The sequence below is a fragment of the Camelina sativa genome, chromosome 2 (assembly GCF_030686135.1).
Source record: "Camelina sativa cultivar CO46 ecotype springtype chromosome 2, ASM3068613v1".
Taxonomy (NCBI): domain Eukaryota; kingdom Viridiplantae; phylum Streptophyta; class Magnoliopsida; order Brassicales; family Brassicaceae; genus Camelina; species Camelina sativa.
Window position 1 is genome coordinate 12,092,222 of NC_141881.1, and position 23,023 is coordinate 12,115,244.

A 23,023-nucleotide genomic window follows, 5' to 3' on the forward strand; every position below is an offset into this window, starting at 1 on the left:
TCTCTTGGCATCATCAATGGCTGCTCCGCCGTAGTTCCTTCTCCATCTAAATCCGCCTCCGTCGGCCCAGTCGCTGATTGTTTTTGTTCATCGTGGTTTCCCAAAATTTGTTATTTTTTTTACTTTTTGATTTTTTTTTGTGAAATTTTTTGGAGATTTGCTGTTCCTCTTCGATCATCATCATCATCACTATGGTTTCTGTTTTCCAGTAAAAAGATAGGAATGAGGATGCCAAAATTATCGAAACTAGAGAGGTTAGGAAAAACTGATATGTTCGTCGTCTACATACTCCTCATCACTTTCGAAATAATTTATTAACAACGGAGTTACTCTACATGCTCCTCATCATTTAACGAAGGCGGATCTGGATGGAGAAGGAACCATGGCAGAGTAGCCACCGACCATGCCAAGAAAGAAAAGCTGAGGAGGGAGAAGGAGGATGGGGGGAGATCGGTGGATATAGTTATAAACATCAAAATTCGTCAATAATTTGAATAAGGTTGTGGAATCAAATGGTAAAAACTATGTCTAAAACCCTGATGGACTAGGGTTTGAATCTAGGGTCTTACATTTTTTTTAATACAAAATTACAATATTAAAATGACGTCGTTTTGATATATGATGCCACTTTATTAAACATGTGTTATCTAAGTCAGCTCTTGACTAATATTTGTTGTTGTTGATTTTGAAATCAGCAATAATTTTTTGATTAAATATAAAATTTGAATTTTATTAAGTATAGGTGAAAATTGGCACCGAGAATTTATATATTATAAATTGACACTTTTAACATCGTACAGGTTAAGTAACTTGGTTATAATGTACACTGGTTACCCTAATTTCGTATTACTAGGTTAAGTAACTTCTTTCGGATGACAGTCTCTTTCTAAAGTGATTGGCTAACTTATGTTTTTTGGAAATAAGTAAAGCAATTTTTTTCTAGCTCGCCACTACATCAAAGACATATTAAATTGAATGTAATGCAATGTTTACACATAAGAGAAGATTAAAAAGATCGAAGTTATTATTTTTTTGTTCACAAACACAAAAGATTGAAGATATTTTCGACTAGTTACAAGAAAACTTTTGGAAATTTTTTAAAACCTTATTCCGTCTTCACTCAAATTATGTTAATAAACTGAAAGTATCATTCTAGGCCTTTAGTCTCGGCGTCCTTAACTTTACCCCCAAACCTAGAAATAAAAAAGAGGTGCATATTTTCTATACAGATTATTTCATTCCTAAGGGCATTGCCATCAAAGAATTTAAACAAAGTATCTTAAAACATATCTTATTCTTAATTTTGAAAAAAAAATGAAATTAAGAACTTTCTAAGAAACTTTAATATATCATGGGTCCATTGAAGATTGTTAAATTTGGGGGTTCTTAAAAAGAAATACTCAAATTCAATGTTTACCAAAGAAACCCAAAAACAAAAAGTTTATAATAGTGTCAAAATTTATGTGATTCAATCTCAAAATCACTAAACAATGTGTAGAGATACAGAGCAAATGACCAAAACCATTGCAATGAACCAAACCATGCATCAGATGTGAACAAAGCTTCAAGCTTTTTGTCGTCAACGGGCGTTCCACTCATCACTAGTTCAGCAACAAACCCAATGTTCCTCACAGCCTGTAGCTCAAGCAAATAACCAACATCAATTTAGAATACTCTGCAGTCTGCTCGATGGTATGAAAAACTGCAAAAATGGAATTCACATATTAAAACAGTGACGGTTAAGAGTCTTTTACCTGCAACACATTCTTGGCTTTGTTGTTGTAGAGAGACGAAAGAACCACATCTGCGAGGTTAGAGATGATTCTACCTATGCACCAACAGGAATAACAACAACAGACAACCAATCATTAATATCTGCCATCAAAAGATACCATCAAAACATTAATATTTGCCATCAAAAGATATCCAAACAATATGAATGCTGAATATAATAAAAGCAAGAACACAACCAATATAGAAAAAAAAACCTGCAACAGAAGATGGATCTCTAAGTTTCATAAAACCCGCTCCACTTTCTCTTGTTTATCTCTAAGTTTCATCAAATCCGAGAATGCTTCTCTCTGCAATCATTTCAAGATATCAATCTGAACACAAAAATCACAAACCATGCCAGAATTAAATTTCTGTGACTGAAGGAGCACCACTTGGATATAATCAGATTCTTCCCCTAGACCCTGGTCCAGTCCACGAGTAACATCTTATATGTGAAATCGAAATCATATCAACCTAGGAAAGGAAACAACAAACTAAGAGTTAACTACCAAGAAAATTTTCAACAGTCTAACTACAATCCTCTCGATTACAAAAACGAGTGATCAAAAACAAGACACAAAAAGCAAGTCTCATAGAAGAGAAGAGAAGAGAGAAAGAAGCGTACAGGAAGACGATCCCAGAGGAGAGTTGCATCGTTAGGGTGAAGATGATAGTAAGAAGTTCCAAAAGCAACAGAAGCAACACCAACGTTGTCCTAAGTCTGAATCAAATCTGAAGAGGCAGAAGTCTATCTTCTTTTCAATATTCCAAATCGAAGATTCGACTTCAATAACAGAAAAATAAATAAATAGGAAGAATCAAAACAACAAACACTAGTATAAGGAGTAATCGAAACTAACCTCATTGCAGAAATCACCTATCCCAGAAACAGAGAGAATGGTGAGGAAATTAGAAGCGATGATGCGAGAGAGACGAGAGAATAAAAAAAAACTTTTTCTTTTTCTTTTTTTACTCCGACCAGTCACAAATTGACACACACAGGTTTCTAAAGAAATCTAAAACATCTAATCTAAGAATCGATGCTTAGTAAAATTAAACTTTTTGCATTATATTTATTCTGTTTTATTATTAACAAACTGGTAAGATACTTGTTAAATCTTTTGATGGGTTTGCCCTAACCGAGGCCATCCTACTATAAAACTATAGTCTATTTGATAAATAAATAAAAAGTATGTGATCAGCTTTACAAGTTTGACGGAATATATTCTGTATATTTTTATGGACGAGAATGATAACAAAAGGTAATGGAAAGATTACGAAACAAAAATACTTAAGAGGATATAATAGTTAAGCTTCCACAAAAAGAAAAGAAAAGAAAAGATAAATGGTTGAAGGAGAAGTGGAGGATCAAATTTTGTTGAACAAAAGGCAAAAACATTTCGAATTGTTTAAAGAAGAGAGATAAGACTCATTAAGGGGAATCTTGGCTCTCAACCAGACGTTACTTCTTAATATCAACTCCATTTCTTCAACTCTTCTGAATTGATTCTCACATCACGTAGAGTCACAAGTAATCATTTATAGAAAGAAGAAAAGAATATAATTTTAAACAAAAATGAGTAGTTAACTTACAAAAGATTTTACTGACCATTGCTCTTTAACTACAATTTCAAAGCTCAAAGCATCATTTTTTTTTTTTTCATTTCAACAAATCACGTTTGAAAATTTAGTAATATATGTTTCGTTTCTCGTATTTGGCACCACGTTTTTCTACTTGATATATATATCATAAAATATATATTAAAAAATAGAGCTAAATTATATATATATATATATATATATATATATATTTTGGTCAAACAGAGCTAAATTATATAATAGGAAAAACTCTCAAGTCTCAACGTTATCTTGTTCAAAGAGTGGGTGTGGTACATTAAAACGTGTCGTATACTCATTTGCTTAGTAAGCAAGTGGAAGACAAGTTGAGTTCTACAATATAACCGCTCTATGGAGTAAGTAACGAAAGCTTATCTGTCTGAAAATTAGCAGCAGAAGGTCCGATTCAGTTGACTAACGCCTACGTTACCCATTTAGTCATTACCTACTTTTGTCTTACTCACTCATGACTCACCGTCCACAATTTTACATTATGTCTAGACATACTCGAACCAAGAATTCTGTGTAGGAGTTCAAACCAAAAAGAAACAAGCAAAACTGATTAGGGTAGTTAAAGAATAGTATAATGAATAAATGATTATGATGGTATTGGTGAAAATATCATGGACGCAAAGCGACCTCTATTTAATATATGTCTGTTTATGAATCTCTTTTTTACAAGTTCTTAAAGTCTTCAAAATGCTTTCAAGTACTCTATGGAAGTGTCATTGTCTAATCATGGTAAGATGATATATTATAAGATTTTATTTCGGCCCCAAATGGTACAATAATGTCTATAATGTAAATGCCATTATTAACTATGCTGATTGATACCTTCTGCGGGCAAATCATGGACCTATATGTTTTGGTCTTATCATCTTCTCACTATGTATCCTTTTCTACTTAACAAATGTGGAGTGTGGAAAATTTTCTACTTTGTTCCCACTTTCATGCAAACACACTTAACTGATAGGGAATTTTGGTACCGTTGGTGTTATCACACCTAACTATGTTGGATTCATAGATCTTTATAAATCTGATTAGGATATATAACATTTGGTTTGTATTATTATCATGCAAATTCAAACCCGCATAATGCAACGTTGTTGATAAATCATATTTCTTTTAGCAAATTTATGCAATCTTGTCTAAACAAAATGTCCGAACGAATGACACTAAAAATTTAATAGACTTATGTTGTTGTCGATCTAAATGTTTTACAAACATGCTCTTGTTGAGAGTCAACTTTTTGTATAATAGAATTTATTTGGTGTTTTAACACAACGCAATACGGGTTTCACGTAACATGAAATTTGTATGTTTGGATTTTTAAGTTTTAAAAATTAATATATCTTGTTGACAAATAACAAATAATTTAATAATAACAACATAATAAATTATATACATATATAATTCTATATTCAGAATCAATTACTACCACTTCAAACTTATCTTTCCTCTTTACCAAAACAAACAATAGTTTCTGTTTGTCACTACAAAAATCCAGAATCCAATTACTTGTTATATCTCTTGTCTGATAGATTTTTCATGAGTTTATTTTAATATTCACAATTCTACAAAATAATACCATTTTTTTTCTTTATTTTGTATTTGTCTTGATCCTCTCAAATCAAACCCACCAAGACAATGAAATAGATCTTTCTTCCTTTTCTTGTGTAAAGACAAAAGTCCATAAATACTCTCTTTCAACACCTCTCTCATTCACCATGCAATTTGTCTTTCCTTCTGACCAAGACTTCTCTCCAACAATAACCAAAAAAACACAGAATTTTTCCTTCTCTGATTTCAAGATTCCCCAACACTTTTTTTTCCTAAGATCATCTGCAACTCTCTTGGTAAGCTTCTTCTTAAGTTTGATCATTCAGTGAAACTAAGACTTCTTGATCTATCAATATCACAAACCAAGTATGTACTTATATTTTAAGAACAGAGTAGTTCGATTGCAAGAAACAGAGAATTTGATTATTATTTTTATTCCTTCTAGATGGCGATAGGAATCTTTGGATTGATCCCAAGCTCATCACCAGACGAGCTAAGGAAGATTCTTGAAAAGCTTTCCACAAAATGGGGAGATGTAGTTGAGGATTTCGAGAGTCTTGAAGTGAAGCCGATGAAAGGAGCGATGACTAACGAAGTTTTCATGGTGAGTTGGCCGAGAAAAGAAACAAAATTTGGAAGTAGGAAGCTCCTTGTTCGTGTCTATGGCGAAGGTGTTGATGTTTTCTTTAACAGAGACGATGAGATTCGAACCTTTGAGTTTGTAGCTCGTCAGGGCCATGGACCTACGCTCCTTGGACGCTTCCCCGGCGGTAGAGTCGAAGAGTTTATTCATGCCCGGGTAAATTTTTTGTTCTTTCTTTTTTATTTATTTATCAAGATTCTATAAAAAGAAAGAAAAAAATTACTACTTTGACCAGTTCTGTATTTATTAGTTTTTGGCTGTGGATTTTAAGTTTTCTCACCATTTTGGTTTATGAAGAGACCGTATTGAAACCAAATACCAGTTGGTTTTCGGTTTAATATTTCGGTATAAATTCGGTTTTATATAGAAAAGCATTGAGTGATTTTCATGTTTGATTTTTCTTACGGTTTGGTTCATTTTGGTTTATTGGATTATGAAAAAAATGAAACCGAATAAGTATACATATCTTTGGTTCATTTTTCGAATTTGGTTTTAGTCAGATTCAGGTTAAATTAGACTATAGATTGAGCAAACCTTACCACTAAAATAATTGGTTTCCCATTTACAGGAAAAGTTTGGCGTATTTTTAAAGAACAGAGGTTTAATCTGGTTATTTTTCTTCAGGTTTGGCTCGGGTTTGCTCTGTTCAATATGTACAATTGGTGAAACCGAATTGGTTTATGTTTTACTTGGTTTAGTTTCGGATTGATTTTTTTTTTCTGGCACAATTCTGGTCCAGCGTAAACCTTATCTTCATCTAATTGGTTTACATTTTCCATGTGAGTGTTAAACCGGGGAAAAAACCGAAGTGTTTCGGGTTTAGCTTGTGTCACATATATTAAATTTTTTTTTGTCCCTTTTCAAAATGTGATTGCATTAGATTCATCAGCAAATTCTTGTGTTGGCCTCTTTCCATTAAAAGATTGACACAGTATTAATTCTTGCATCTTGTAACTTTGGATCAGACACTATCAGCAACCGATCTACGTGATCCGAACATATCAGGTCTGGTTGCATCTAAGCTAAGAGGATTCCATAGCATACACATCCCTGGAGATAGAACTGTTCTCATCTGGGACAGGATGAGGTATAGAAACTGTCATGTTATAAGTTTACCTCAAGTACTAAATGTTTTTATTAGATGAAAGTATATATATCAATTGGAGCATTGAAATGACAGGACTTGGGTTGGACAAGCCAAGAATCTGTGTTCAAATGAACATTCAACAGAGTTTGGTCTAGACAACATTGAAGATGAAATCAACTTGCTGGAACAAGAAGTGAACAATGAACAAGAGATTGGGTTCTGTCACAATGATTTGCAGTGTGGTAACATCATGATTGATGAAGAAACCAATGCCATTACTATCATTGTAAGTCTCTTACTCGTAACCACAACTGTTCTTAACCTTTTTTCCTTTTTTCAGAATGGGGGATAAAAAGTTAAAAACCCAATTTTTACTGTACCACTAAGTCGAGGTAAAACAATATCATCACACACATTGATGAACATGAGACTTCTCATTTCTCTGTCTAATATAGTTTATGAGACTTTTGGATTTTGGACAGGATTATGAGTATGCAAGTTATAACCCAATTGCTTACGACATAGCAAATCACTTCTGTGAGATGGTGGCAAATTACCATTCTGACACTCCTCATATCTTGGACTACACTCTATATCCAGGTACAGACAGTAGTTAACTAAAGAGGAGTTTACCATTGAGAGGAGTAGGGTTTAAAATTCATGTTTTGGGAATTGCAGGTGAAGAAGAAAGGAGGAGATTCATCTGCAACTACCTCACCTCTTCAGATGAAGAGCCAAGAGAGGAAGACATAGAACAACTCTTGGATGAGACTGAGAAGTATACATTGGCAAGCCATCTCTTCTGGGGATTATGGGGAATCATATCTGTAAGCTCTCATTCTTTCTTTCTTAGTGTAGATGAAAACAACAACAAAAGCTTTAAGCTTATGATTGTGTGCTAATGTGATCTTGTGCAGGGCTATGTGAACAAGATTGAGTTTGATTATATCGAGTATTCAAGGCAAAGATTCAAACAGTATTGGCTTCGAAAGCCCCAGCTTTTATCTTTCTACCCATCCTCATAAGTAATAACTCTCTGTTTACTTTAGTGCTTACTCTTTGCGAATAACGCTATACCAAACCAGTGATGGATCCATAATATAGCTATGCCAAAGCTAGATATATGTACGTTATTCTTGGTTTCTGATACTATGTAACGAATGAGTGAACGTTATAAATACTCAGCACAATAATAATTCCAACGCTACATTTACATGCAATCGCAATTTATTTTCGAGAAAAAACCATGTTGAGGATGGGGATCTAAGAATCAAGAGCTGCCATGGAATGCACGGTATCAATGACTGAGTCTATAAGGTCATGAGACTTGCTTGTACCTGCAAGCTTTAGATGTTTTGGTGCTTCAGCTCTATCGAAATAGAATGCACCAGAGACCAGCTTCTCTTTTGGCTGCAGTGCTAACCAAACAATCGTGTCTGCTCCTTGTTCGCTTGTCCTAAGCTTACCTGCAAACCTGATTCATAAGTTTTATACATTCTTTAGCACAAAAAAGATGTTTTCCTAAGCATAAAAGATGTTTTCTTGAGCAGAATTATCTTACGATTCACTGAAACTTGGCAAACTCTTGGCAACACCAGGTGTCTCAGCCCAGCCAGGGTGCATTGAGTAGAACCCTATGCCTTTGTTCTTATACTTATGAGCCCATTTTTCTGTCAGAGCCACCTAATCGTTTTGATACAAACGAAATCAGAAAACCGAAAAAAAAAGTTTCAGACTTTGACTAGTAGATGTAGATTCTTATTTTACAGACCTGGATTCTTTTGTTCCGTGCGTATTGTTCCACTCCATCAAACTTTTCACCACTAAACTGCAGAAACATTATATGTAGATCTGATATATTAGTGGTGCAAACAGTTTTGAAGAGGAAGCAAAATTGCACATAATCAACTGTTGAAGATGTTATACTGTCCTGCAGATTGAGTTACCTGAAGATCTGTTGTAAGTGGCGAAGTGTACATTCCACCAGAGGAAACTGTGATGACTTTGGCGTCTGGTGTTGCTTTCTCCAACAGTGGAAGCATCAACTCTGTCACTGTGTATGTCCCAAGTACATTCACCGCGAAACTTAACTCAAATCTGGCATAACAGATGAGCATAGGTATTAAATAAAGATTAAATGATATTGAAATGCTCAACAAAGATAACTGAGACCAACCCTTCAGGTGTAGTAGTACGTTTGTTCTCAAGCAAACCAGCATTATTCACCTAAAAAATTGACAATCAGATCCAAAAATGTTCTAGACTGTAGAGTTTTAGTAAAATGTTTTTCTACGAAGTAGGACACGAAAACATACCAGTACATGAACTGGAACATCCTTGGAAGCAAAACTCGAAGCAAAGGACTTTATTTCTTTAATGGAAGACAAGTCACACACCTACGAAAAAAGCTCAAAGGGTGAACCTGATATCTATTATGCATATAAAAGAATTATACAACTTGCAAAAATAAATTTTAAAGAAGATGATAACATACTTCAAGGTACACATTTTGGTTTCCTGTTGAATTCTGAATCTTAGAAAGAGCCTCTTCTCCTCTTTCCTTGTTCCGGCACACCATGTAAACAGTTGCTCCACTAAAAAAAAAAGAGTAAGCGGACAATATAAATTTGGATAGCATTCAACTTCGAGCTTTCAACTATACTTTGGAAATAGCAAACAAACTCAAAGACTATTACAAAGTCTATACAATTTGGTTCCCTCAATTACATAATTAAGAAACCTAACCGTGAAGCAAGACCCTCTGCAGCAGCAAAACCAATACCAGAGTTAGCTCCAGTAACCACACAATTCTTTCCTTCAATTTGTATCTGCATATCTTCGGGTTTAAACTTCTTCGAATGCTCTCTACCAAAAGAAATCACAACAAGTACATCAATCACTTCTCCATAACAGAGTTCCTCAAGGCACTAATTCGATTGTTGAAAGCAAAATGTTGAATCTTTCCACACATTCTAATACCTTCACTTATATTAACCCACACAATCATATACGTCTCAAAATCCATAAAAATCAAAACTTTTCATTTCCACAGGATTGAAAAAATGTAGAAACAACAACAACGACTTACAAGAAACCATTCTTGGTGAAGTTCATATAGCCAAAAACCCCAAAAGCGGTTGATCTCCATGTCTACAGATCAAAATCAGACAAAAGTTGTCATTTTTAATCCGACACTGTCTAGACAGAAACAAACAAGCTACAGGGAAATGAGTGGTTCCGAGGACAAGTTAAAAAGGACGTACCTTTAAGAGAAACATTTCCGTGAGTTGGAAGATATTGATTCGATTCGAGTTCCTGTGTTGATGGAGAAGAGATGTGTTAGATTTAGCAATGGTGCAGGAGAGTTATGCGACGACGTTTCGAATCCTTTAGTCAAGTTCGTCGATTGGAAAATAGAGAAAGAGGTTCCGGTAGGCGTTGTGCCACGTAGAAGGGAGCCTCACCGTGACAAGAAAGAACTATTGATGACGTAGCACATCTTTTTTCAGGATATTTTTCCTAACATAACTTTTTGTTGAAAAAGGGAAAAGAAACAAAAAAATTGTTTTCGTAAAAGGACAAGAATTTGTTTCGTACCTATATACCACACATTAATTATTCTTTTACATATTTTAATATCCAAATTTCATAATCGGATTTTAACGATGACAATAATCGTATTCATTACTGTCTGTTATTTTGTTTAGTTTCTAACCGGGTTAAGAAAATTAAATATTTAAATGTATTGTATATTTAAAAATTCTTCTTATTAAATCGGAAAAAAAAATTCAAATCTACCTATTTTTTAATATGTAACTCAGTAACTCAAATTTTTACAACCTCGAGGTAAAGAAAAAGATTAGGATTTTGAATCTGATTAATATATATTTTGTATATGTAATAAACTGACTATACAGCTCAGACTTTGAGGCTCCAAATGGTAACCGCAGATTTAGTAGTGCGGGACAGAAAAATTTATATTGCGGTACGGTTCAACTACGGTTCGTGCGGGACAAATGTATTTGCGGGACAAGTGCGGTTATTCCAAGATAAGCGGTACAAAATAGTGTTTGATTGGTGAAAAATAATTAGCAGTGCGGATTTCATTTTATTTTATTAATAACTAATATAAGTATATATTTTATTTTTAAAAAGTTAGTGTTATTGAAGAAACAATTTGAATCTATCATTTCTGAATTTTCAATATGAAATTTATTAAAATTAAAATTTAATCATATATAGATATATATATTAATTGTTAAATTAGTTAACAAGTTCAATCATAAAAGAATTAAACAAGAAAAAAACTATTTTGAATTGTTTTTTATAAATCCATTTGTTATTATATTAAAAAGTTTCAAAACTAAAGATTTTTATTTGAAAAACTGGATTTATTAATGGTTATATAAGTAATATAATACTAAACTTATTATTATCTATTATTTTTGAAATTTATTAATTAAATCTAAGATGATAAAGAGTTTTTTTTTAATGTATTCTAAAAATGACGTGAATGAGAGAGAGAAAAGAGAGAAGATTTTTTTTTTTACTTTTTTTTGTATTTGTATTATTTGAATAAAAAGATATTTAATTATTATAATAATTAAAGAAAAAAGGAATATGCTGGCGTTTTTGAAAAACCGCTGGGTAATTGGAGTTCTTGTTTGGAAAGGCGGTCCAAGGCTTTATCTAGAAGATAAAATCCGCACCTGTTTTTTTTTTCTTTTTTTACAAAAAAACGCAAATTTAATAAAACTTACTGATTAGTGTTATAAATGCGGTTTTCCAAAAACCGCATTGAAATCCGCTTTTATGTGTTCCCCAATCACAGCCTGAGTAGCAAAGTGAGTTAAAAATACTATTTGTATATTTTCTGGATATGCAAAAAGTTTGTGTATGTAGTTTTGTGGAAATCAAAAATATATTTAGTGTATTTTTACAATATTTTCCTTTGTAAAATGCAAAGAAGTTATTTAATAACAAAATAACTTATGGATGAAGTAGTTAATTAAAATTAGGTGATTCATTTCACTCAAGATAGTGTTATTTATCAATTATACAATTTCATTAGTATATATTCAATTTGCAAGGTTTTTCATTTTTAATATTCACGATTGAATTGTCTGGAGCTTCCCCTGCTTACTAAGAGGATGGCTTTGGCTATCAGAAACCAAATTGGCTTTTGGAAAAATAGATTGTTGTCATTTGAAGGGAGATTGGTGCTACTTAGTTTAGTGATTGCAAGTTTAACAAACTTTTGGATTTCGTCTTTTTAATTGCCAAGTGCTTGTGTCCATGTAGTAGAAAGAATATTTGCAGCGTTTCTTTGGTCACGTCATGATCTTAATGCGTGGAAAAATAAAATGGCATGGAAAATGATGTTTGTACGCCTAAGCATGAAAGTGGACTAGAGTTAAAAATGATTATGGAGGTTTACAAAGTGAGTTGTTTCAAGCTAATATGGAAAATAGTCTCAGGTACAAATTTTCTTTGGGTTAATTGGATCAACGGAAGCTGCTTCATTCTGCTTCATTTTGGTCAGTGAAGGAATCCACAAGCAAGGGGTCTTGGATGTGGAAGAAGTTTCTCAAATATATTATCACAAGCCCATGATTTTCACTTGATGGAGGTTAAAAGTGGCTCACAAACGTCATTCTAGCATGACAAGTGGTGCTCACTTGGTGATAGGGGTTTTGTAATTTTGTTGATCTTGGGATTATGCATTTTTATTTCCTTTTGTAGTTTATCTTTAGATGATATTGTCTTTTAAAGTTTGAGGTAGAACCCTTTTTAAAAATAAAAATAATTATTTAATCTACCATATAGATTTTGACTTTAACTAAAATATTAAAACAAATGAAATAAACAAAAATATTTATTTGATCTGACATACAAACTTTGACAAATTTTGTCAACGATGTCATTTGTATTGGCATATTTAAGAAAACAAAAAATTTCTCAAACAAAAAGAAAATAAAGTAAAGTGATGATTTTTTTACCTGAGCTCTTTTAACAACGGGTGAATTTGCGTGATGACCAAAACAAAAAAAGGAACAAAGAATAAATAAATTAAATGAGTAACCATCAACCCATGTACAATGACCAAAGAGGACAACAGTGAAAGACATGTGCAGGGGAGAAGAAAGAAGGTGTGCTAATATCATAACAAAATTGTTTTTACCCCTTATTATTTTAAATCCTAACTTAATCTTATAAAAATAACTAAATTAATTTTGCAATAGTTTAAAAAAACATAGATTTTTTTATTTATATAACATGTTTTGAATTTTTAAAATCAGATAATAATTAATAAAAATAAAAAATAATATTTATTTAAAATTTAAACTATATAGTATAGAATAAAACTAAATAGTATAAATTGAAACCTATGAACAATACTTGGGTTCATCCCTAGAGGTGAACCTCTTCATTCACCTCCTTATAAAATAAGGAAATAAAATTTGTATACATTATTATAAAATTAAAAACTTAAACCGCTTTTTAATAAACTCATGACATATAATTTCATTCTAATTGTAAAATCTAAACTCTAACCATCTCATTTGTAACCCAAACCGACATATAATTTCGTTCTACTTGTAAAATCTATATCCTAACCATCTCATTTGTTAACCCAAACCGACATATAATTTCGTTCTACTTGTAAAATCTAAACCCTAATCATCTCATTTGTTAACCCAAACCGACATATAATTTCGTTCTAATTGTAAAATCTAAACTCTAACCATCTCATTTGTGAATCCAAACTGACATATAATTTCGTTCTACTTGTAGAATCTAAAACCATCTCATTTGTGAACCTAAACTGATATATAATTTCGTTTTGATTGTAAAATCTAAAGTCTAATCATCTTATCTGTAAAAATAAGTATTTTTTAAGCATATTTAATAAAATAATTTATAATAGTGGTAATGAGAATACGGTGGTAGTGGTGGTTATACAACATGGTGGTGTAAATAAAGGGATAAAGAAGGAAAATGGGGAGAAGAGAGAATATGTGTATGTGTATATATATATAGGGGGAGAGAGCACGTGAGGAAGAGTAACTGTTAATTATGTACATTAGGCAAAATTGTCAATATTATAGAAAATACATAGTATATTATAGGATAATGGTTAATATAGTCAGTCATTTAATTAAAGATTGTTTTTTGGTTATTGCTGCATAGTATATTATAAGATAATGGTTAATATAGTCAGTCATTTAATTAAAGATTGTTTTTTGGTTATTGCTGCCAATTTCTCTTTGTTGTCCAAAAGAAAAAAACTCTTTTAACATAAAAGATTCTTCTGCATTGATGTTCCATCTCGTGTCTCACGATCTTGACGTCACTACCATAGATGACCAATGTTTATATTGTGATCACTTATCAGTTAAACTCTACTGAATCTATTACTTCCTCCGTTCTAGTTTAACTGTCGTTTAAGGTTTTTGTACACAGATTAAGGAAACCATTAAATTTTATGTTTTGCCCTTCATTAATATATTTTATAATTTTTTCAGTAGTTGAAACTTTAAAACAGCAGGGATAAGATTGGAATATTCATCAAACATCTGCATTGAAAATCTAAAACGACAACTAATATGAAACAAAAATTAAATCCTAGAACAACAACTAAATTAGAACGGAGGTAGTATTGTCTTTAAACCATTCATTATATTGTTTACAAAAAAAAAATCATTTGACATAAAATTCATAATAAATGAGTTTTATTACAAATAATTGTACATATTAGTTATAAAGACCAGTATTCAAACTGGAAATAACATTTGCAAATAAGAATAAGAGTACATACTATAAAATACATAAAATACGCACATTTTTTACATTGCTAGTTTTTTAAGAAATTCTCTAAATATCAAATTAATTAATGTGAATAAATTAGTAGGAGAAATTGTTTTTAACACTTTTGTCTTTTGCTAATTGAGTCACATTATTCCTCAAGAAAATATATACAATAATTGGTACATTCCTGATACACTTACACTTTAGAGCTGCCCCATTCTTCTTCGATGTTCTGTTTATATTTGTTCTCTAGCGGCTTTTAGATGTTTCCTAAATCCTAGTTCCTCCTCCCCTGTTTTAGGTTCCGTTTTGTAGAAATTGACAAACAAAAGAATTCCAAATAAAAACAATTTTAAATTCCATAGAAGAAATGGTTCAGGTCAACCAATCAGCAATCACCATCCTAAACGCCGGCTAATTCCCTGATTAATGCTTAATCACAACTTTTGTGTGTTCTGTCTGAAATTACACTTCAACAAAACCACAAAGTCAAAAACCAACAACAAACAATGGTTCGTTAATAGTATCTTTCAACCGTCTCCTCTCTCCTCACTTCTTTGCTTTTGATAAGATTGGGTCCTTAAGAAGAGTTCTATGGCGCCTGGACGATCCCAATTGCAGCCAACAGAGGTATGCTCAGATCTCTGTTTTTTTTTTTTTTTTTTTTTACTATGCTCTGTTTTTCAAATTTTAGGGGTTTCTTCAAAATTTTGTGTGTGTAATGGAGTTGGAATTTGCAGAAGGGTTGGGCTACAACAGTATGTTGTTCTGCTTCTTCGTCGTGCTTACAGCTTTACTGGGCTCGTTTTCTCGTACGCAAATGGTTTAATATCTCAGCTACTGAATCAGATCATACCCCTGATACTGATGATACTGATGATGATGATAGTGTTGCAGACTCTGACATTGAAGGTTTAGTTTTAAGGAAATTACAAAATTTTATTCAATTCTGTATAAACCCATTTTGGTTGCTAATTGGAAAAATCTTGTTTTTGAGTTACAGGAATTGAAGAAGCTCATGTTGATAATGATGGTAAATGTGTTCTATACCCGTAAAATCGAAGCTCGAAAAATGGTGGATTTGATTGTTTTTTTCTTACTTAAGTCTTTGGTTTTTGTGGAATGTTTTAGATGCTGAACCAAGGCTGAGGAGAAGGAATTCAGAAACCTTTAGGGGGCAGTATATGGACACTAAAGCAATCAGGTCTTTTGAGATTTGGTTTTAACTTTTAAGTCTTTAGTTTTTGTGCAATAGCCTCTTTTATGTATGTGGTGGCTTTACTTCACCCATAGTGAGTACTTTGGTAATGTGGTTTTGGTGTTAGCTAGAATCTGTGTTGGAACTTGGAATGTTGGAGGAAGAGTTCCACCTGCTGACTTAGATATTGATGGTTGGGTTGACACCATTGAACCTGCAGATATTTATGTCCTCGGGTACCGTTTCCACATGAATCTGTCTTGGTTCTAACATGTTCGCTGTTTCTTGATTTGTTTTTTTTTCGTTTTTCTCAGTCTTCAGGAGATTGTTCCACTAAACGCTGGAAACATTTTTGGTATTGAAGATGACCGGCCTGCTTCTGAATGGGAGGATACTATACGTGATGCTCTAAATAGGATTCGACCTAGAAAGGTTAAGATAGTAAGTTACAGTGATCCGCCTTCTCCGTCCAAGTTTAAGCCATTTGAAGAAGTCACTGATGTAGTAGATGATATGGTTTTCGAAAGTAGTGGTGATACTTGCAATGTGATTCATGAGAACTTTAGCTTCGATGATGGTATTGTGGACACTAATTATGACAAGAGATCTTGCTTGCCAAGACAAGAGTATCTGCAAAGGCAATTCTCATCGCCAAAGACGTTGGACAGGTTGTTTTCTATGCAGCTAGACAATGGTTCCACACGCGCAAAAAGTTTAAGCCGATGGTTTAGTTACTCTGAAAGAGTTGGTTTGAGTTGGCCAGAACCTCCATTGAGATTGTTAAATCAACATGTTCGAGAAAGACGTTGTTCATTAAAGCCTTTTAAGAATTATAGCTCTTTCAAAGCAACTGGCAACAAGAATGGAGAGAACAAGACGCCTCTACTTTCGGATTTAGATCTCAAGCCTCTTATGAATGTGAGAAAACCATCGTATGTACGGATTGTAAGTAAACAGATGGTTGGAGTCTTTCTCACCATTTGGGTACGGAGGAGCTTACGCAAACACATACGAAACCTTAGTGTGTCTACCGTTGGTGTTGGTGTTATGGGCTACATTGGTAACAAGGTCTTCAATAGTTCTCTTTGTTAAGCTTGATTTATGAGTACACCTTGAGAGGATTGTAACAATTCACATTTTGGGCTTTTACAGGGTTCTGTGTCTGTGAGCATGTCAGTATATCAGACACCTTTTTGTTTTGTATGCACACATTTAGCATCAGGGGAAAAAGATGGAGATCACAGAAAAAGAAATGCTGATGTTAGCGACATACACCGTAGAACGCAGTTTCATCCTCATTCTCTTAGCGCGACGAGGCTTCCAAGAAGTATCCGTGATCACGAGTATGCTTTTATTCCTCATAGTTGCACTATCTTCTTGATATAAACTCTTAAACAAGATGAATGTTTGTTCTACAGAAGAATAATATGGCTGGGAGATCTGAACTATCGGATAAATTTATCGTATGAGAAGACACATGAACTTATTGCAAGAAAGGACTGGAAGAAGTTAGCTGAGAAGGACCAGGTACGTACGGTTTCTAGTTCCATATTAATAAACATGACTTTATTTCAACTCATATCTTATTAATCTTTGGTTAGCTTACAAGAGAAATGAGACAAGGCCGTGTATTCGAGGGATGGTCAGAAGGGACACTAGATTTTCCACCAACTTACAAATACGAATTTGATTCAGAAAACTACGGAGGAAACGATCCCAAGTCAGGGAAACGGACACCAGCCTGGTATGTATCGCTCTCACACTCACTACAAATAATTTGTGATAATGCATTATTATAAAATATCATATGTACTTAAAACTGAATTTTTATTCAGGTGTGACCGCATTATATGGTATGGGAAAGGAATGAAGCTTATGAGTTACAGAAGAAGTGAAATTAAACTCTCTGATCACCGGCCGGTCACAGCTACATTTGTGGTAGAGGTTGAAGTTTTCTCTCCTCGGAAGCTTCAGCGTACGCTCACGCTCACCAATGCAGAAATTGATAGCCATGAAGCTTTTGTACATGATTAGCTCTATGCTAGAGTCTGATCCATTTTTCTTTGCAAATGACTTGCTGTTCATATATTCTATTTTTAAAATGTGGCTTCAAAGAAACGTCTATGTTTAAAGTTGGAAGTTGGAACGGTGTATAAAAGTGTTAGCGTGAAAGACACAAAGTTGGAACGGTGTATAAAAGTGTTAGCGTGAAAGAGAAGACTAATACTACATCTCAATGTGAATGACTAGTGGTAACATGCGATCCAAGTAACATTAACGGACGACTATGGAAATCGAAGATCTTCTCCAGAAGTGAATGTGAGATCCAGTTATAAGGTTAGAACCCAAATTGTAGTATACCTACACTGTTATTCTTCATGAACAAACAATGCTACGTAGAGTAGAAGGGAGAGAAAATTTTAAACTGTTAGGAGTGTTGGGATGCGCCAAAAGCCTTCGCAGTGGTGCAACGCATAGGCGATGCTCAAGAACCCGGACAGTGAACTGCCACATTGGGCTCTCCCCTTAAAAAATAGAGTCAATATCAAGCGGGACAGTGTCCTCACATATCAGATACTAAACTGATAAGAACAGATACTACACTTGATGGAAAAATGGCCAAAATCAAACTCAACTATTTGTCAAACGCTTTTTCATACCTAAATTTTAATATTATGCAAATAACAATCTGAACAGTGTTAAAATTCAAATTTGCTACCTGAACTATATGAAATGTTATCAATTTCAACATATGTTTGAACGGTATTAGGTCGGAGTGTAACGGTGATGAGTTAGATGACTTTAGGTCTCCACATGGCACACCGACTAATTAAAACGACGTCGTTTTAGCCATTTCTTCTTGGTAATCACAACACACCAAAAATTGACTAAACGACGTCGTTTTAGTCCATCTCAGTGCTATGTGGATGCCACGAGTCGTCTGACTCAGCACGGTTAAACTCCATCTCAATACCGTTCGAACAGATGTTGAAATTGATAACATTTCATATAGTTTCGGTAGGAAATTTAAATTTTAACACAGTTCAGGTTGCTATTTGCAGGATATTGAAATCTAGATATAAAAAAGCTTTTGACAAATACTTGAGGTTGATTTTGGCCGCTTTTCCAATCTTAGTCTAAAGACCGAGAAAGGTATGACTTTTATTGTCCTACTTGCTTCCTTTTTATAGCTCCAACATTAGTCTTCTCTTTCTATTCCTCGTCGAAGTGGGATAATTCTCCTTTTTAAGATGAAACATAAACGAACAATTCTTGGGTTCACTCCTAAAGTGAACCCCTTTGTTCACTTCTCATTATTTTAGCCAATGAGAATCTGACATGTCATAATGCATTTAAGAACCTATTCATTCACCTTCTTATAAAATAAGGAAACAAAATCTGTAAAATTAAAAACTTAAACCGCTTGTTTATAAACCCAAACCGATATATAATTTCATTCTAATTGTAAAATTTAAACCCTAACCATCTCATTTATAAACCCAAACCGATATATAATTTCATTCTAATTATAAAATCTAAACCCTAACCATCTCATTTGTAAACTCAAACCGACATAAAATTTCATTCTAATTATAAAATCTAAATCCTAACCATCTCATTTGTAAACCCAAACCGACATTTTGTTTTAATTGTAAAATCTAAACCCTAACCACTTCATTTGTAAACCCAAACCGACATATAATTTCGTTTTAATTGTAAAATCTAAACCCTAACCACTTCATTTGTAAACCCAAACCGACATATAATTTTGTTTGAATTGTAAAATCTAAACCCTAATCACATTATTTGTAAACCCAAACCGATATATCATTTCATTCTAATTGTAAAATCTAAACCAAGCTAATATTTAACTTTCCTTAAAAAAAATTATACAGAATTTGTTTTCTTAATCTGTTTTGCTTTTTAATTTAATTTTGATTTATTCTTTAAATTAAATAATGTATAAAAGATTCTGATTGGTTGAAAAGGAAGAAGTGAACAAGAAGGTTCACCCTAGGAGTGAACCTAAGTATTTTCCAACATAAATTCCACCTTCCCGTACTCAGTTTCTTGTCATAATTAATAATTAACATATTTTTTTTTATAGAAACATACTATGGTTTGCTGGGTTTTGAGCTCAAATTCAATTCTTGAAGAAAAAAAAATAACTCAAGAACTGATTTGGGGGGGGGGGGGGGGCTGGGGTAAAAAAAAGCCGTTGACAGGCAAACGCTCTGACCTCTCTCTTAAAAACAGAAATCCTAACCATCAGAGTAGATCTGAGGGGTTGAACTCTCCGTGTGCCGTTCCGACGATGAGGCTTCTTCTTCCTCCCCCTAATATATTAGTTCCTTTGGTCCTCATGTTCAGCGGTCAAGATTAATTCAAGAGAGAACCAGGAGTGAGCATGTTCTACTTTGCTGTCAACGATGGCAGGGTTCTCCTTCTGTCGATGTAGCTGTGGTTCCGATCTGACGAAAGAGGAGCTTCGTAGTCGAGATCTGGTTTGAAGACACCGGAGGGTAGCATAAGAGTTTCTCATGGCTCGCTCGTCAATCTGGATTTTGTGGCTACGGCGGAAGTTAACTAAATCTTCTAAAAATGAAACCACTAGTATGAAATCTATCACTAAAAAATAAATTGATGAGTGAAAAGCAAAAAACAAAAACAAAAAGATAGAAGTTATTCTTGGAGTTTAAAATATCTTTAGATTGAAGTTCATATAATTTTATAAGAATACTAATTTAATTTGTCACTTCAATAGTAATATTTTCAATTGGAAAGATTATGTGTGAGTGTTAGTTTATGTCAACAAAACAACCAAATCATGTGTAAGTTAAAATTTTGATTGGATCACTTGGTATTCCTTTTTTTAAGTCAAAACAAATTCAATTTTTTATTTATAATTAACTCACTTTTAATGGCATGTAACTCAATTTAATTATACATTAACTCAAATGTAACTTCTACCCAAGAATTCTACATTCATTCCTCCCACTAATTTATTTATCTTTCAAGAGAAAATGTTTTTGGTTAAACTTTAATATTTTAATTATTTTGGTTAGCATATATATATATATATATATATATATATATATTTCTTTGAAGTGAGGAATATTTTATACGTAGTTACTAAATTTTTTGATAATTTTATTTGATTCAATTTTACTATACTACAGTCTTCTGTTTACAATGACATTAAGAAAAACTCTTTAAATCAATATTTAACCTCTATAAAACATGATAAACATAGATTCACTCATATTAGAAAAATGTTTAAATTTTTATATTATTATTTATATTAATATAGCTTATCAATTTGTAATAATATCCTCCCCCTAATATATTAGTTCCTTTGGTCCTCATGTTCAGCGGTCAAGATTAATTCAAGAGAGAACCAGGAGTGAGCATGTTCTACTTTGCTGTCAACGATGGCAGGGTTCTCCTTCTGTCGATGTAGCTGTGGTTCCGATCTGACGAAAGAGGAGCTTCGTAGTCGAGATCTGGTTTGAAGACACCGGAGGGTAGCATAAGAGTTTCTCATGGCTCGCTCGTCAATCTGGATTTTGTGGCTACGGCGGAAGTTAACTAAATCTTCTAAAAATGAAACCACTAGTATGAAATCTATCACTAAAAAATAAATTGATGAGTGAAAAGCAAAAAACAAAAACAAAAAGATAGAAGTTATTCTTGGAGTTTAAAATATCTTTAGATTGAAGTTCATATAATTTTATAAGAATACTAATTTAATTTGTCACTTCAATAGTAATATTTTCAATTGGAAAGATTATGTGTGAGTGTTAGTTTATGTCAACAAAACAACCAAATCATGTGTAAGTTAAAATTTTGATTGGATCACTTGGTATTCCTTTTTTTAAGTCAAAACAAATTCAATTTTTTATTTATAATTAACTCACTTTTAATGGCATGTAACTCAATTTAATTATACATTAACTCAAATGTAACTTCTACCCAAGAATTCTACATTCATTCCTCCCACTAATTTATTTATCTTTCAAGAGAAAATGTTTTTGGTTAAACTTTAATATTTTAATTATTTTGGTTAGCATATATATATATATATATATATATATATATATATATATTTCTTTGAAGTGAGGAATATTTTATACGTAGTTACTAAATTTTTTGATAATTTTATTTGATTCAATTTTACTATACTACAGTCTTCTGTTTACAATGACATTAAGAAAAACTCTTTAAATCAATATTTAACCTCTATAAAACATGATAAACATAGATTCACTCATATTAGAAAAATGTTTAAATTTTTATATTATTATTTATATTAATATAGCTTATCAATTTGTAATAATATTTTGGTAGTATCAAAAAGCTAAACAAGTAGCTGAGACTTATGAGAAAACATTAGAGGAGAGACTGTGTGAAGTGGACGATGATGGTCCAGAAAATTCAGGGAATTCTTCTGAACGTCCAACTCATCGTACTCTCAGCATTGATGAAAAGAATGAAATATTTCTTAAGGTAACTCCTTAGTTTCTTTATTTTGATGAAAAGAATGAGTATTTTCCTTTCTTAATCCGTATTTTGGTTTCTTAATCCGTATGGTTTCTTTATTTGCTGAGCATTTTGGTTTTTTAATACTTGTTTCTAGCCTTGACGAATGAAATGCTTTTGTTTTTCTTTGTTTTAGTGTACTCAAACAGATGAGAAAGGAAACCTTTTTGACTTTGGATCTCTTGTTGAGACACTTAGGAAAGGGAAAAGGAAAGAAAGCTATGCAGAATCTTCACCATCAACACTTGTGGAGCTTCAGGAACAACTTCGCCGCAAGATAGCTCATCTAGATGCTGAGAATGCACGACGTGATAATGAACACTAAGAATCAAATGAAGACCGATAAGCTTGTCATCTACATGAAAGATAAAGATCCAGAATTTGTAACTCTTATGGCTTCCTTGCATACACCAACTGTACCAGCAACCACACCAGGCACCGCACCTGAAGACATCATACCACCAGCCACCGCGTTAGACACAACACCAGCCACCACATCCCCTTTCTCCACTTACTCAAACTTCTAAAGATTGTCTTTCTAAAAAACATGAATTGCTTGTTTGATGTTATTTCTTGTTTTAGGATGATCTTTTTGGTTTATGAATCATTATGATAATCTATTTGGTTAATGAATGATTATGATATCTTTCTTAATGATTTGGTTTTCAATTTTAATTTATTGTGATTCATTCCAAATTTGGTAGATAAAAAATGTTTATTATATGCCAAAATGTCACCAAAATTGTGACCAAATTTGTTTCTATAAAACAATCAGATTAGTGGCAAAATGGTTACT

The 23,023-nt window shown here is 32.9% G+C and overlaps 3 protein-coding genes, 1 long non-coding RNA gene and 1 other non-coding gene across 30 annotated transcripts; 2 read left to right on the top strand and 3 right to left on the bottom strand.

The window, feature by feature from the left end:
• Window positions 1-1,365: 1,365 nt before the first annotated feature.
• LOC104721674 (uncharacterized) lies at window positions 1,366-3,486 on the bottom strand. 14 transcript variants are annotated; one of them, XR_015578443.1, is made up of 6 exons: window positions 2,634-3,486; window positions 2,399-2,505; window positions 2,163-2,247; window positions 1,989-2,081; window positions 1,755-1,875; window positions 1,366-1,635 (listed from the first exon to the last, which is right to left on the bottom strand). It is a non-coding gene; the product is annotated as an uncharacterized LOC104721674 (long non-coding RNA). The 14 variants fall into 14 exon arrangements; XR_015578426.1 differs by having other exon boundaries at window positions 1,755-1,828; window positions 2,399-2,557; XR_015578427.1 differs by having other exon boundaries at window positions 1,755-1,828; window positions 2,634-3,481.
• A 1,382-nt stretch (window positions 3,487-4,868) lies between these two features.
• Window positions 4,869-7,900, top strand: LOC104721694 (putative choline kinase 3). Of its 10 annotated transcripts, XR_015578459.1 has the most exons (9): window positions 4,947-5,246; window positions 5,396-5,749; window positions 6,162-6,217; window positions 6,559-6,680; window positions 6,774-6,922; window positions 7,021-7,072; window positions 7,163-7,280; window positions 7,359-7,507; window positions 7,598-7,900. XR_015578459.1 is itself a non-coding variant. In XM_087482135.1 (8 exons), the coding sequence occupies exons 4-8, from the start codon at window positions 6,676-6,678 to the stop codon at window positions 7,703-7,705; spliced, it is 573 nt and encodes a 190-aa protein (XP_087338261.1). In that variant the 5' UTR covers window positions 5,113-5,316; window positions 5,396-5,554; window positions 5,644-5,749; window positions 6,559-6,675; the 3' UTR covers window positions 7,706-7,900. The 10 variants fall into 10 exon arrangements, 6 of the variants coding, with proteins under 6 accessions (XP_010438041.1, XP_010438049.1, XP_087338261.1 ...); XR_002034799.2 differs by lacking the exon at window positions 6,162-6,217; XR_015578458.1 differs by lacking the exon at window positions 6,162-6,217 and having other exon boundaries at window positions 5,004-5,316.
• Window positions 7,805-10,252, bottom strand: LOC104721686 (uncharacterized). Of its 2 annotated transcripts, none has more exons than XR_015578472.1 (10): window positions 9,944-10,186; window positions 9,769-9,830; window positions 9,426-9,545; window positions 9,175-9,274; window positions 8,996-9,076; window positions 8,857-8,906; window positions 8,627-8,777; window positions 8,452-8,531; window positions 8,242-8,363; window positions 7,805-8,154 (listed from the first exon to the last, which is right to left on the bottom strand). XR_015578472.1 is itself a non-coding variant. In XM_010439728.3 (10 exons), the coding sequence occupies exons 1-10, from the start codon at window positions 9,956-9,958 to the stop codon at window positions 7,944-7,946; spliced, it is 969 nt and encodes a 322-aa protein (XP_010438030.1). In that variant the 5' UTR covers window positions 9,959-10,252; the 3' UTR covers window positions 7,805-7,943. The 2 variants fall into 2 exon arrangements, 1 of the variants encoding a protein (XP_010438030.1); XM_010439728.3 differs by having other exon boundaries at window positions 8,452-8,508; window positions 9,944-10,252.
• A 4,382-nt stretch (window positions 10,253-14,634) lies between these two features.
• On the top strand, window positions 14,635-17,886 carry LOC104721713 (type I inositol polyphosphate 5-phosphatase 1). Of its 3 annotated transcripts, none has more exons than XM_010439763.3 (10): window positions 14,635-15,119; window positions 15,230-15,401; window positions 15,493-15,522; window positions 15,621-15,693; window positions 15,819-15,923; window positions 16,002-16,755; window positions 16,840-17,030; window positions 17,106-17,214; window positions 17,289-17,431; window positions 17,523-17,886. In XM_010439763.3, the coding sequence occupies exons 1-10, from the start codon at window positions 15,084-15,086 to the stop codon at window positions 17,719-17,721; spliced, it is 1,812 nt and encodes a 603-aa protein (XP_010438065.1). In that variant the 5' UTR covers window positions 14,635-15,083; the 3' UTR covers window positions 17,722-17,886. The 3 variants fall into 3 exon arrangements, with proteins under 3 accessions (XP_010438065.1, XP_010438073.1, XP_087338319.1); XM_087482193.1 differs by having other exon boundaries at window positions 14,724-15,119; window positions 15,815-15,923; XM_010439771.3 differs by lacking the exon at window positions 15,819-15,923 and having other exon boundaries at window positions 14,719-15,119.
• Window positions 17,887-18,124: 238 nt separating this feature from the next.
• Window positions 18,125-18,315, bottom strand: LOC147948486 (U2 spliceosomal RNA). Its single transcript, XR_015585802.1, has one exon. It is a non-coding gene; the product is annotated as a U2 spliceosomal RNA (small nuclear RNA).
• Between the last annotated feature and the right edge of the window lie 4,708 nt (window positions 18,316-23,023).

Excerpts from the sequence above, each read along its gene's own strand:
- LOC104721713 (XM_010439763.3), top strand. The coding sequence starts at position 15,084 with ATGGCGCCTGGACGATCCCAATTGCAGCCAACAGAG. Across the intron at positions 15,402-15,492 it reads TGCAGACTCTGACATTGAAG|GAATTGAAGAAGCTCATGTT; the intron begins GTTTAGTTTTAA and ends TTTGAGTTACAG. Across the intron at positions 15,924-16,001 it reads GCAGATATTTATGTCCTCGG|TCTTCAGGAGATTGTTCCAC; the intron begins GTACCGTTTCCA and ends CGTTTTTCTCAG.
- LOC104721686 (XM_010439728.3), bottom strand. Across the intron at positions 9,275-9,425 it reads GCAGAGGGTCTTGCTTCACG|TGGAGCAACTGTTTACATGG; the intron begins GTTAGGTTTCTT and ends TTTTTTTTTTAG. Across the intron at positions 8,364-8,451 it reads CACGGAACAAAAGAATCCAG|GTGGCTCTGACAGAAAAATG; the intron begins GTCTGTAAAATA and ends CAAAACGATTAG.
- LOC104721694 (XM_010439739.3), top strand. The coding sequence starts at position 5,118 with ATGCAATTTGTCTTTCCTTCTGACCAAGACTTCTCTCCAACAATAACC. Across the intron at positions 5,750-6,558 it reads AAGAGTTTATTCATGCCCGG|ACACTATCAGCAACCGATCT; the intron begins GTAAATTTTTTG and ends ACTTTGGATCAG. Across the intron at positions 6,967-7,162 it reads CCAATGCCATTACTATCATT|GATTATGAGTATGCAAGTTA; the intron begins GTAAGTCTCTTA and ends GATTTTGGACAG.